Source organism: Plecotus auritus (assembly GCF_963455305.1).
Source record: "Plecotus auritus genome assembly, chromosome: X".
In the NCBI taxonomy this organism is placed as follows: domain Eukaryota; kingdom Metazoa; phylum Chordata; class Mammalia; order Chiroptera; family Vespertilionidae; genus Plecotus; species Plecotus auritus.
Genome location: NC_137784.1, coordinates 132,194,996 through 132,208,616, shown reverse-complemented (window position 1 = coordinate 132,208,616; position 13,621 = coordinate 132,194,996). Strand labels below are relative to the sequence as shown.

General features: G+C 52.3%; 1 protein-coding gene and 1 pseudogene across 4 annotated transcripts; one reads left to right on the top strand and one right to left on the bottom strand.

Annotated features, from left to right (window-relative positions):
- Positions 1 to 275: 275 nt before the first annotated feature.
- On the bottom strand, positions 276 to 3,339 carry AVPR2 (arginine vasopressin receptor 2). 3 transcript variants are annotated; one of them, XM_080652594.1, is made up of 4 exons: positions 3,181 to 3,339; positions 2,150 to 2,193; positions 929 to 1,813; positions 276 to 751 (listed from the first exon to the last, which is right to left on the bottom strand). In XM_080652594.1, exons 2-4 carry the CDS (start codon positions 2,172 to 2,174, stop codon positions 546 to 548), a joined length of 1,116 nt encoding a protein of 371 aa, XP_080508720.1. In that variant the 5' UTR covers positions 2,175 to 2,193; positions 3,181 to 3,339; the 3' UTR covers positions 276 to 545. The 3 variants fall into 3 exon arrangements, with proteins under 3 accessions (XP_080508720.1, XP_080508719.1, XP_080508718.1); XM_080652593.1 differs by lacking the exon at positions 3,181 to 3,339 and adding an exon at positions 2,813 to 2,913; XM_080652592.1 differs by lacking the exon at positions 3,181 to 3,339 and adding an exon at positions 2,813 to 2,909 and having other exon boundaries at positions 276 to 675.
- Positions 3,340 to 11,247: 7,908 nt separating this feature from the next.
- LOC308239312 (non-histone chromosomal protein HMG-14-like) lies at positions 11,248 to 11,555 on the top strand (annotated as a pseudogene). Its single transcript has one exon. The product of its transcript is annotated as a non-histone chromosomal protein HMG-14-like (transcript).
- Positions 11,556 to 13,621: the final 2,066 nt, after the last annotated feature.

Here is a 13,621-nt window from a genome sequence, read left to right as displayed (position 1 = left end):
TATAGGGCCAACCCCCTGGCACCCTCACTGCTTGAGGCCAGATGCCAGGGCACTCAGCAAAGGTGGCAGGGAGGGCGGCTGGACCAGCTTCTGCTGGGGGGTGAGGGGCTCGGCACAGGGCTGTGTGGGTTGGGGGCTTGGACATTTGAAGCTGTCACCTGCATCGTGGGCTCCAGAGTCATGCATGTGTGTGTGTGTGTGGGGGGGGGCGGTCTGAGGACGTCTTTCCATGCCACCTTCACACCCACTGTTAGCCGGATCCAAGGAGACTCACTGGGTGGAAAATGAGCTGACACTTTTATTAGAAAGAGAGTGAGAGAGGAACTAAGGAGGTGAAGAAAGGAAGGTCTCCTGGCCTCACCCCCTTTCCCTCCTCCTGGGCTCCATGGACCCCCATCTCCCAGGCAGGCACGCTGTTGCCCTCTCCATACCCCGTGCCAAGGAGCTGACCTCCTAGGCCCCTCACAATCCAGAGCCAATTCCCAGTGCGCCCTCCTCTCTCAGTGAACCCCAGGGCCTCTGGAAGGAAGGCGCCCCCTGGCTTCTCAGGAGGAAGTGTCCTTGGCCAGGAAGGAGCTAGCAGTGGCGCAGGACTCCTCTTGGGGCCCCAGGCTGGGCGGGGCCTGCCTCCGTGCGCAGCAGAGCAGGCTGCGCAGCTCCGAGGAGACGCTGCTGCTGAAGGAGGCATAGATCCAGGGGTTGGTACAGCTGTTGAGGCTGCCCAGCAGCATTAGCAGCACGAAGGGGGGCCCTGTGTGGGGGGAGGAGAAGGATTGGGGCTGAGGGTACCCAGGCAGGGGTGTGACCCCATGTGCCTACTAGGGGCTGGTGAGCCCACGGCTGGATGTGGGGGGGCGGGTGTGCAGGTAGAGGTGCATATGCAGCCAAGCCCCAGCGTTCCCTGTAGCACTACCACAGCCACACCCACCTTCCATCGGTGCCTCCGGGTCCCACGCCGCCCACAGCTGCACAAGGAAGAAGGGCGCCCAGCACAGCACATAGACGATGACAATCACCAGCGTCATCCTCACGGTCTTGGCCATAGCTGCCGACACAGGGGCTCCCTCGCCGGAACTAGCTGTCCGGCGCCCTCCTCGGCGCCCCCTGGCCCTCTCTGCTGGCCCTGGCACCAGGCTGGCATGAATCTCCCGGAAGATGAGCACCTGACAGGCAGCAATGCCCAGAGCAGGTGCCACAAACACCATTAAGGCAATCCAGGTGACGTAGGCACGGAGGCCCCAGGGCTCGATAAAGAGGGCCCAGCAGTCGAAGACCCCGCTGCTGCCTCCCACATCACGCCGGGCAAAGATGAAGAGCTGGGGCAGGCTGAAAAGTAGCGAGAAGGCCCAGGCCAGCAGCACCGGCCGGTTCCAGTGAGCGCCCCCTCCGTGGCGGTATGCCAGCATGGGGCGGCAAATGGCGCGGTGGCGGTCCAAAGTCATGGCCAGGATCATGTAGGAGGAGGCATACATGCCCACCATCTGCAGGTACTTGACGGCCCGGCACAGGGCATCAGGCCCTTGGAAGCGGTCGGTGGCATCCCAGGCCAGCTGGGGCAGCACTTGGAACAGAGCCACGACCAGGTCAGCCAGGCACAAGTGGCCGATGAAAACGTGCATAGGTGCCCAGCGGCCGCGCCGGCCCCGCCGCGCCAGGGCCCCCAGCACCAGGCTATTGCTCAGGGCCACAGCCACAAAGACTATGGAGAGGAGTGCCAGCTCCGCCTGGGCTAGCAGCTGGTCCCGGGTGTCCGCATGCTCCTCCTTGCTGCTGTTGCCAGGTGGGAGAGGCTGAGAGAGGGGTCGAGGCACAGCTGGGCAAGGACAGGGATGGGATGGGGCGGGGGGAGAGGGCTAAGTTAGGGAGTGTGCTCTGCAGGGGGATCAGAGAACCAAAGGAGGTTCCTTCCACTGGACAAGCATGAGCCAGTGGCCTGGGTCTTCTGATGCCCCATCCGCAGGGCGCTCACCCCTCACCTCACATGCTAGGGAGGGAGGGGCAGCCCCAGCCCCCAGGGGCCGCCTGGAGAGAAGGGTGAAAGAGGTCCCTGAAACAGGGGCTTCTAGGCTTCCTCTAACCCCACTGCAGCCAAGCCCACTTGGCTCTGCCCAGTCGGGGGAGGGGTGGGGCCCAGGGGCTGGGACCTTACCAGAGATGGTGGGAGCCGTGAGCATGGTGGGGTGTCCTGAGCGCCTGGAGGAGACAGGGTGGCAAGCTCAACCTCCCACCCAAAGGGCCGGCCCCACTGCCCAGACTCTGGACAGAGGCCCTTAGGGTGGCATAGTGTCTGTGTGTGGGGATGGGGTGGGGTGGGGGTACCAGCCTGTGCGTGCAACTGTGTGTATGCACATGTGTGTTTTCCAGCGGTTGGGCGCTGGTGTGTGTGTGTGTGTGTGTGTGTGTGTGTGTGTGTGTGTTTTCTAGCGATCAGGAGCTGGGGGGACACCCTTAGCTGGATCAAGGTTGGTGAGGTCTGGCCCCACCGAGCCAGTCATGGACCTTGGGGCCCTGCTATGCTCCTCCTAGGACTGGGCAGGGGAAGGTAGAGAGAGGGACAATGAAACAGATGGACAAACGGAGCCTAGGACCCACCTAGGCCAGTGGTCGGCAAACTCATTAGTCAACAGAGCGGCAAACCGCGGCTCGCGAGCCGCATGTGGCTCACGAGCCGCAGTTTGCCAACCGCTGACCTAGGCAGTTCACAGACCTGAGGCAAACATATAGAACCCCCTGCCCTAACAGAGACTCAGAGCGCAGCGGGAGAGCTAGGGACTGGGTCTGTGTGCCCTCGGGGGCCCTTGCAGCCCCTTACCTGGCTGGGCTCCCGGGGTCCTGGGAGGGTTCCTGGGAAGCTGGGCAGCAGCGGGCTCAAAGGTGTCCCAGGAGCTCAGATCTGCTCTCCATCGCCCGCCCCGCCCCAGCCCAGCGTCTGGGAGTGACCTGCCCAGGGGGGGACTTCCTCCCCTCCTCCCCCTCCGCCTTCCCTGGCCTTCTGCCTGTAGCACGGGGAAGGACTGCTTCCCTTCCCGCCCCCAGCCCCTCCCAGGTCTGTCCCCAGGATTCCATTCCTGAGGGCCCTGAGACTGGTCCCCAGCGTGGCCCAGCTGTGACTGCCAGGCCAGCTACCCGCCTCCCACTCTGCCCCTGCTGCCCCTCCGCCCCCCATGGGGCCCAGCTTACTAGAATGCTGGGTCTGGCAGGGCTCTGGGAGATCACTTAGTTCAGCGTCTCCATCCTATACATGGGGAAACTGAGACCAGTGCTCAGGATCATACAGCTTTTCTGTGGTAAGCTTGACGCCTCCTTCCCAAGCCAGGCTCCTTCTGTCTTTGGGTCGGTGTGAGGAAAGGGTGAGAGCTCAAGGAATCCCCACTAACACAGAGGGCCGGCCCCTCCCAGGCCCACGAAGCCCCTCCTCCTCCTCAATTAGGGCCAGCCGGAGATGAAGGACAGGAAGGGAGGAGGTGGGGTGGGATCAAGGTCTTAATGTGCCCTGTGAGATCCAGTTTCCTCCCCAAGGCCCAATAGGAGCCAGGGACACCCCTGCCCTGCTCCTCCCCCACCTGAAACTACCTGTCCCAGGAGGAGGGGGCTTCTGAGCGCTTACACTAGTGCATATTCCAGCTCCCCTCCCCCTCACGCACACACCCTCACTTATATGAAACAGCCATATCCCACAAAGGCATACACACTTGACATCACAGACAGACACATGTTTGGGTTCCTGTGCCCTGTGTGGAGGGCCTGAGAGGCGCTTCCCTGCCAGGGGCTTCAGGGCCTCCCCTGCCTCCTCTCCCCTCCTCAGGCTCTAGGACTCCCTCAACCTCTAGCCCAGCGTTCTCCCCCATCCCAGGCGCCCCCATCCCACCCCTCCCCTGCCCTCGCTCAGCCCAGGCTGGCCCAGCCCAGCCCAAGGCGGTAGCCTGCACACGGCCAAGGGCCAGGCTCTGGCCTGAGTTCGCCTCTTTTTTCCTGTTTATCCGTCTTCTCTGTTGACCTGCAGAGACCAAAACAGCCCCTCACCAACCAGGCCCAAGTATAACCAAGGCCAAGGCCTCCTCTTCCTACCCAGAGAGACTGGCTGTACCCTAGCCCCTCCCAGCCTCTGACTGGCCAGCAGGGGAGGTGGGGGCAGGTGTCTTATACATGTACCACACCCCCTACACACTGCACACATAGCCTACAGCACACACACAGCACTCAGTGCACACACATGCACACAGCACACACACCCCCCACCTCCTGACATTACACATGTACCAGCCTGCAGTGGCCTCTGTGGTCTTGGTCCCCAAGACTCTCCCAGCCTTGCAGGCTAGGTGGGACCTCCCTGTCCACCCCGGGAACTGAGGCACCTGCAGAGGTCCCTGTTTTGCCATCCCCAGCTGTGTGACCTTGCCCAGGCTATGCCCAGCTCCTTGCGCCTCAGCTTCCCCCTCTGTACACTGGGAATCTAATGATCGAAGGTGGACTTGTGGTGGCCCAGCTGGTGTGGCTCAGTGGTTGAGCGTCAACCTATGAACCAGGAGGTAATGATTCCAGTCCTGGTCAGGGCACATGTCCGGGTTGCAGCTCCATCCCCAGTGTGGGATGTGCAGGTGGCAGCTGTTCAGTGATTCTCTCTCATCATTGATGCTTCTATCTCTTTCTCCCTCTCCCTTAAAAAAAAAAAAGAGGTGGACACACAGTGATAGGATGCGCAATGTCCTGACCCGTAGTTGATGCGCCTCCGGAAGCGTCTGCTTTCACTGCAATAGGACAGTGCTTAGAGGCTGGTGAGAGAAGCTCCTGGGGCTGGTCAGGAAGGGGTGCCAGCCTTCCCGGGCAATCACTTCCTTATGAGTTTCTCCACTTGGATTCTTGGATTCGCAGGGCTGGATCCCAGTGGAGAGCTGACGCAGGGCGGGGCCCCGAGCCATGAGGCCAGGCCCGTGACCATCTCTGCTCTGCGCACTCCTTGTTTCCTGTTGTTGAGCCCAGGGAAAAGTCTTGGGGAAGGCCCCCTTCCTGTCGCTTTCTCTGAGCTCCAAGAAGCAAGGGGAGGGGTTTGTGTCCACACCGAGGCCAGGACATAAAGGGAAGCTGCTCATGGAACTTCCCCTGGTCAGCCAGAACACTCCTGGGGGCCTCCAAGGATCTGAGAACCGCCAAGGCAGGAGGGTGTGTCCAAGGGAGTCTGGCTCTTCAGCTAAGAGCCCCGGAGGCTCAGGAGCCTGTGGTGCATGTGCTGGCACTGCATGGGCGCCATGCCAGGAAGAGGCCAGCCCGGCTGAGTCGCATTGCCTACAGCAAGGAGCCAGTCAGAGGGGAGAGGCCCCTGCCCCAGCCACCCACAGGGGACAAGAAAGATGGAGCTTGGCAGCAGTTCATGGGAAGAAAGGCTGACTGGATTATTCACTGTCAGGGCCACGTGCATCAGCAGAGATGGCATTGGGCTGCCCAGAAGCCCCGGCCCCCTGGGCAGCATGTACTGAGAGCAGGGCACATACCTGGAGACAGGCAGGTGAGTGGGGCCCCTGGAGAGGAGAGAGAAGGCAGGATCCCTGAGAAGTGTTTGAGGGGGTGGCCTAACCGGCCCATGCTCACCCTGGGGAGTACTGGGAAATTCCTTCTGGAAGGCTGGAGAAGGGCTTGGCCATGGGCTGGCCAGTTACCCTCAGCGGGCCTGGGGCCTGGGGCAGGACTGAGTGGATATCCTCTCCATACCCCTACCCCCAGGGCAGCCCCTCTGTCCTGCGTTCCCTCTAAGATTCCATGGGCAGAAAGCGTTCTGTGTGCGGTCGAAGTGTGGGGCTCTGTCTCCACTCTCCTCCTGTCTGAGCAGAAGCCAGGAGGCCCCGGGAAGCAGGGAACACTGGCTGTCCCAGGTGCCAGCCACCAGGGCAGGAGGTCAGAGCTGGAAGGACCCCAGATCTGCCTGCCCTGCTTTCTCACTGGCTCTCTGTAACCAGAACCTTTTATTTATTTACATTTTGACTGATTTCAGAGAGGAAGCGAGAGAGAGAGAGAGAGAGAGAGAGAGAGAGAGAGAGAGAAACACCAATAATGAGAGAGAATCATTGATCGGCTGCCTCCTGCACCCCCAGCCACCCCACAACACACACACACTCTGGGGATCGAGTCCACAACCCAGGCATGTGCCCTGACAAGGAATCGAACCATGACCTCCTGGTTCATAGGTCGATGCTCAACCACTGAGCCAGGACAGCCAGGCTGTTAATCAGAACCTTTTGCTCAACGAACAGCAATGTCTACTGGCCCTTTACTTGGTGTGGAGGTGAGAGGGCCTGGGCCCTGCCACGAGGAGCACAGGGTCCTGTGCTGAGAGGAGTGGGGGCGGAGAGGCCCGGAGAAGCCCCAGGAGAGAAATGGTGGGACATGATTAACGCCACCAGGCAGTGGGGATGGAGAGGAAAGGCATTTCTTGGGCCCTGGATAGACTCTTGAAAGACATTTGGGATGAAAGAGTAAGAGGAACCAGCCAAGGACACGGAGAAGGAGTGATGGAAAACCAGGAGAGCGCCGGGCCTGCGTGGCTCAGTGGCTGAGCATCGACCTATGAACCAGGAGGTCACGGTTTGATTCCCGGTCAGGCCACATGCCTGGGTTGCGAGCTTGATCCCCAGCGTGAGGCATGCAGGAGGCAGCCGATCAATGATTCTCATCATTGAAGTTTCTAGCTCTCTCGCCCTCTCCTTCCTCGCTGAAATTAATAAGAATATATTATAAGAACACACCAGGAGAGCTTGGGTTCACAAGGCTGGGAGGAGAGACAGGTGCCCCAAGGGAAGGAAAGACACAGCAAAGCAACTGAGAGGCCCAGAAAAGGAGGACGCGCCCCTACTGGACTCCTGACTGGGTGCACATTGCAGATGGCGGACCTGTGTGACAGTGGGAGAGGCTCTGATGGGGAGAAAGAGCTTTGAGTCAAAGGATGGGGTCAAAGGACGGGATAGAAGAGGGGAGCGAGTGCACATGTGCATGCCAGTGTTCACTGGGTCATGCATGGGCCAATGACAACAGGAAGACAGGGTGACCATTCATCTGAGGTCCAAAGTAAAGTTAAATAGAGCAAAGTTGCAGATGGAGGTGAGTGATACCTGGTGGATTAGAAGCCCTGCAGGCTGGGAAGGGCAGGGTCCCCAGGAGGCTCTGGGCTCCCCTCTCCTGGGCTGAGGAACTGGGGTGTAGAAGGCAGGTGAGCAGTTGAGGGCTGTGTCCCCAGATAGCCATGAGGTCCCCATCTGAGGGGAAGGAAGCCCTGTAGGAGGCGTCTCTCTCTCTCTCTCTTTTTAAAAATATATGATTTCAGAAAGGGAGGGAGAGGGAGAGAGAGATAGAAACATCAATGATGAGAGAGAATCATGGATCGGCTGCCTCCTGCACGCCTACCACTGGGGATCGAGGCCATAACCCAGGCATGTGCCCTGTCTGGGAATCAAACCATGACCTCCTGGTTCATAGGTCACTGCTCAACCCCTGGCTGGGCAAAAGATGTCTCTTTTTGCTCAGAGTTATACAGGCATGTGGCTTAAAGTAGCAGATTGTTCGAGGCTGAGGCTTGTAACAAAAAGCAGCAGCTGCTCCTCATTTCGCCTTCCCAGAGCAGAACCAACCGGTTTCAGCTCCTTCCAGGGGCTCTCTGAGTAATTACCTCTGTGTGACTCAGAAGTGAACCTCCAGCTCTCGTTCACCATCGCCACCACCACACAGCCTTCCCCCTCCGCTGCCTGCCTTCCATAGAGCTGCATCTAGAGCTGCTTCATCGGTGCCCAATGCTTCCATTCTTCTGACTCCTGTGGCTCAGCCAATGATTTCTCTCCTTGTCCTGAATGACTTTAAAAAAATATTTTAAATTGATTTTAGAGAAGAAGGGAAAGGGAGAGAGAGATAAAAACATCAATGATGAAAGAGAATCATCCATTGGCTGCCCCCTGCACGCCCCCCACTGAGGACCCAGCCTGCAACCCGCGCATGTGCCCTGACCGGGAATCGAACCGTGACCTCCTGGTTCATAGGTCAACCCTCAACCACTGAACCATGCTGGCCGGGCTTGAATGGCTTAAAAATCAGCTTCATTGAGGTAAAATTGGCATAAAATGAAATTCACAAATTGTTTCATGAGATTTGCCACATGGATACAGTCGTGTAACCACCACCATAATCATGACATAAGACGTTTGCATCATTCCAGAAAGTTCCCTCATGGCCCTTTGCAATCTCTTTCTCCAACCTGGAGCCTAGCAACCAGGATGTTTCTAGCACTACAGATTTGTCTTCTCTCGAATTTTATATAAGTAGAACCATAGAGCATGTAGTATTTCATGTCTGGCTTCTTTCACTCAGCAGAGTGCCTCTCTGTTGTGTGTCAGGAGTTGGTTCCTCTTACTAGTAGTGCTAAGTAGGGTTCCATTGTGTGCACGAACCGCAGCTCATTTAGCCCAGTACCAGCTGATGGGCAGACATGTGGGTTGCTTCCAGTTTGGGGCTGTTATGAAGAAGGCTGCTCTGAACTCTTGAGTACAAGCCTTTGTAGGCACATGTTTTCATTTCCCCAGAGAAATCCTTAGAAGTGGGGCTGCTGGGTCACATGATAGGTGTATGTTTCAGTTGATAAGAAACTGGCAAATTGGCCCTAGCCGGTTTGGTTCAGTGGATAGAGCGTCAGCCTGTGGACTGAAGGGTCCCAGGTTTGATTCAGATCAAGGGCACATGCCCGGGTTGTGGGCTTGATCCCCAGTAGGGGGCGTGCAAGGGGCAGCTGATTAATGATTCTCCCTCACCATGGATGTTTCTATCTCTCTCTCCTTTCTTCTTTGAAATCAATTAAAATATATATAAGAAACTGGCAAATTGGCCCTGGCCAGTGTGGCTCAGTTGGTTGAAGTGTAGTCCCATGCACCAAAAAGTGGTGGGTTAGATTCCTGGTCAGGGCACATACCCAAGTTGTGGGTCCCCTGGTTGGAGCACATGTGGGAGGCAGCCAATTGATATCTCTCTCTCTCTCTCTCTCTCTCTCTCTCTCTCTCTCTCTCTCTCTCTTTCTCCAAAAAAAGAATAGTTTTCCACACTCATCATATGACATGACAGTTCCATTTGCTCTGCACTTACTATGCCAGTCTGTTATTTTGCTTTCAGCCTCTGTAATCTTAACCATTTTAGTGGTATTTTTATTGGGGTTTTATTTTGCATTTTCCTTATGACTGATGATGGTGAGAATCTTTTCATACACTTATTTGCCATTTGTATGTATTCGTTGGTAAAGTATCTAGTCAAATCTTTTGTCAATTTGTTAAAGTTTTCTCAATTATTGAGTTGTAAGAGTTTGTTCCCTTTTGGCATACTTTGGTTACCAATCCTTTAACAGATATGTTTTGCAAATATTTTCTCCCAGTCTGTGGCTTGCCTTTTGATTTTACTAAAAGTGTCTTTTAAAAAGGAAACATTTTAAATTTTGATGAAGTCTAATTTTATCTGGGGTTTTTTCATAGTTTGTATATTTGTGTCCTATCTAAAAAGTCTTTGCCTAATCCAATGTCACAGATATTCTCCCATGATTTCTCCCAGATGGTTTATATTTCTAGCTCTTATATTTAGGTCTGGGATTCATTTTGAGTTAAATGTTGTGCATGGTATGAGGTAAAGGTCTGGGTTCCTTCTTTTTAAAATTTTTTTAAAAAATACATTTTTATTGATTTCAGACAGAAGGGAGAGGGAGAGAGAAACATCAATGATGGGAATCATTGATTGGCTGCCTCCTGCACGCCCCCTACTGGGGATTGAGCCTGCAACCCAGGCATGTGCCCCTGACCGGAATGGAACCCGAGACCCTTCAGTCTGCAGGCTGATGCTCTACCTACTGAGCAAAACCGGCTAGGGTTGGGTTCCTTCCTTTGCATGCAAATAACCAGTTGTTCTAGCACCATTTGTTCAAAAGACTGTCCTTTTCTCATTGAATTACCTTAGTACCTGTGCCACAAACTGTGTGTGGGTCTATTTCTGGACTCTCAGTTCTGTTCCACTGTGTATCCTAATCTTATACCAATACCTATCTTGATCACTGTAGGTTTATAGTAAGTCTTGAACCCAGATAGTATAAATTCTTCAGCTTTGTTCTTTCTCAAAATCATTTTGGTTAGTCTAGGTAATTTGCATTTCCATGTAGATTTTAAAATCAGCTTGTCAGTTTCTACAAAAAAAGACCTGGATTTTAATTACCATTACATTAACTCTATAGATAAGTGTGGGGAAAATTGACATCTTAACCATAATGAGTCTTTCAACCCATGAATAGGCTATTTGTCTCCATTTATGTAAGCTTCTTTCATTTCTCTCGGCAATATTTAAAAAAATATATTATTATTGATTTCAGAGAGGAAGGGAGAGGGATAGAGAGACAGAAACATCAATGATGAGAGAAAATCATTGATCGGCTGCCTCATGCACGCCCCACACTGGGGATTGAGCCCACAACCCAAGCATGTGCCCTGACCAGGAATCGACCCGTGACCTCCTGGTTCATAGGTCAATGCTCAACTACTGAGCCACGCCGGCCAGGCCAGACTTCTTTTGCTGTGTTTCATATTTACCTATATTCTGAGTCAAGCTACTTGACAAAAAGGTCTGATTTAGGAAGGCATTTAGCGTAATAGCAAAAGTTTTCCATCTCCAGGTACCACCTTCAAAGGAATTGACTTTACAGTGCTGATGTAATCTGCTGGTTCCCTTTGAACAGTGTGCAAAAAATTACGTCAACCCTATGGAAAGTCAGATACCAAAAAATGGAACAATATACACTGAGTGGCCAGATTATTATGATCTCTGAAAGCATAATAATCTGGCCACTCAGTGTATATCCTATGTAATAAAAGGCTAATACGCAAATTGACCCCTCAACCAGGAGTTTGACCATCGGGCAGGCTGGCCAACCGCCCATGTCCCCTCCCCATGGCCAGGCTGGCCGGACCCCACCCGTGCACGAATTCATGCACCGGGCCTCTAATATATATATATATATATATATATATATATATATATATATATATATACACACACACACACACACACACACACACACACACACACACTGAGTGGCCAGATTATTGTGCGTTCAGAGATCATAATAATCTGGCCACTCAGTGTATACAGTTGAGTAAAGTATAATGCTAAGTTTTCCCCATCTAAGAATTAATCAATGGAGCTTGGGCAGCGGGAGATGCGGCAGCGGCCAGGCAGCCCAGGTTCACGATGCCCAAGAGGAAGGTCAGCTCTGCGGAGGGGGCGGCCAAGGAGGAGCCCAAGAGGAGGTCGGCCAGCTTGTCGGCCAAACCTGCTCCTGCAAAAGTGGAAGCAAAGCCCAAAAAGGTGGCAGGAAAGGATAAATCTGCGAACATAAAAGTGCAAAGGAAAGAAAGGGAAAAGGGGAGAAGGGAAAGCAGGCCGATGTGGCTGACCAGGAACCTAAAGAAGATCTACCTACGGAAGACGGAGAAACTAAAAACGAGGAAAGTCCAGCCTCAGATGAAGCAGGAGAAAAAGAAGCCAAGACTGATTAATGTCATATGCCTTGTCTCACCAGTGGTCCTGTCTCCCTTCTTGTGCAATCCAGAGGAATAATTTTATCAACTATTTTGTAAATGCAAGGTTTTTTTAGTAGCTTTAGAAACATTTTTAAGAAGGAGGGAATTCCACTTCATCCTATTTTTTTTAAAGTGTAAATGCTTTTTTTAAAGAGGTGAAATCATTTGCTGGTTGTTTATTTTTTGGTACAACCAGAAAATAGTGGGATATTGAATATGGGAGACTTTGATTGTCTTGGGTGACAGCTTAACATTCCATAGATGGGGGTAGTTTTTATATCCTAGAATACAAAGCATACTAAATGGCAATTTGGAGTCAGTCGTGCGTTTGCCATGTCCTGAACATTTTAAATTACTTCTATTCACATGCTTTTGGTAGAATTGTTTCCTGAAGAAAACCACTCCTTGGTCTTGGCTCTCCCTGTCAGAATTTTGTGCATCTGTAACACCTTTGGTGTGGTAGTCCAGTTTTCCTAGTAACTTTGTCAATGTCCTGTGAAAGATTGAAAATTTGATTATATGGTATATATGATATTAAATTGTGAATTAGTGGGGAGAAAATAAAAATCAATGAAATAAAGCATGAACTATGGTTGCCTTGGTTTCAGGAAACACACATTTGGGAATTCCATTCTTGCTCTCATCTCATCTCCATGGACAGTATTTTGTCGGCCACCATGCTATTTGCTTTGTGGGTTGTGGTAGTGAAGTTACGCAGTCGCACTTGCTCAGAATTGGTAATGGATTTGGTAATGAACTGTGGTCCCGGCTCTTCCCACTCTTCAGGTGCAACCAAATATTTGTCTGTATAGATCAGCAGGTCAAATGAACAAGAAACTTCCAGCAGTGGCAGATATGTCACTGTAGCTGTGATCTGTGACAATGAGGGGATTTCTGAGGTTTTTCTCTGGATGGACTGTCATCTGTGACAGCCTTGTCACACTCAGTATCAAACTGCTATCTTTCAAGGACCTTCCCACTTTCAATATTCGCGATGACTACCACTGGTTTCTAAACGGAATACTTGTTACCCGGCTGGTGTGGCTCAGTGGTTGAGCATCAACCTATGAACCAGGAGGTCACAGTTCGATTCCCGGTCAGGGCACATGTCTGGATTGTGGGGTCAGTCCCCAGTGTGGGGTGTGCAGGAGGCAGCCGATCAATCAATCATTCTTTCTCATCATTGATGTTTCTATCTCTCCCTTCCCCTTTCACTCTCTGAAATCTATAAAAATATATTTTAAGATATAAATAAATTAACTGAACACTTGTATAACCAGTCTTTTAGTTGTTCCACCAAATTATTTAGGTATTTCATGAGCTCAGAATCAGTAATTACAAGCAAGGTGGGCCCATATTTCTGCATGCAATAAAGGTTTCAGATGCCACGCTGATATAAAATGCCGCTAACTCATATGCACTTTATTTTTTTAAATGTCTTTTTACAGCTGGTGTGTTCAAACCATTGTCCAACGAAGTCCACACATTGCATTTGGTTTTATTTCTGAGTCTCTTGTAATCTAGAATAATCTCCAACACACCTGTATTTTATTTTATTTTATTTTATTTTATTTTTGTCAGCCACACTGAAGACATTTTTTCCCATGGATTTTTTCGGGATAAAGCCTACAACCGAGGTATGTGCCCTTGACCGGAATCGAACCCAGGACCCTTCAGTCCGTGGGCTGATGTTCTACCAGCTGAGCCAAATTTACAGGGCTCATATGCACTTGATATTGTTCAGGTAACACTGAGCATTGTTCACTCAAGTGTAGTGGCTGAATGATCTCTTTGCTGGATAATGCGTGCTTGACATAAGGACCTAACTACCTGTATGAGGTCAGTGTCTAAAGCTTACTTGGACCCTAGCAGGTTTGGCTCAATGGTTAGAGTGTCAGCCCTCGGACTGAAGGGTCCTGGGTTCATATCTGGTTAAGGACACATACCTCAGTTGCAGGCTTGATCCCAGGCCCTGCTAGGGGTGCGTGTGGGAGGCAACCAGTCGACGTGTCTCTCTCACATTGATGTTTCTGTCTCTCTGT

Coding starts and splice junctions, on each gene's coding strand:
- AVPR2 (XM_080652592.1), bottom strand. CDS start 2,174: ATGCTCACGGCTCCCACCATCTCTG. Junction 1,814..2,149: donor CACGGCTCCCACCATCTCTG/GTAAGGTCCCAG, acceptor GTCCTTGCCCAG/CTGTGCCTCGACCCCTCTCT. Junction 676..928: donor CCCGGAGGCACCGATGGAAG/GTGGGTGTGGCT, acceptor TGCCTCCTTCAG/CAGCAGCGTCTCCTCGGAGC.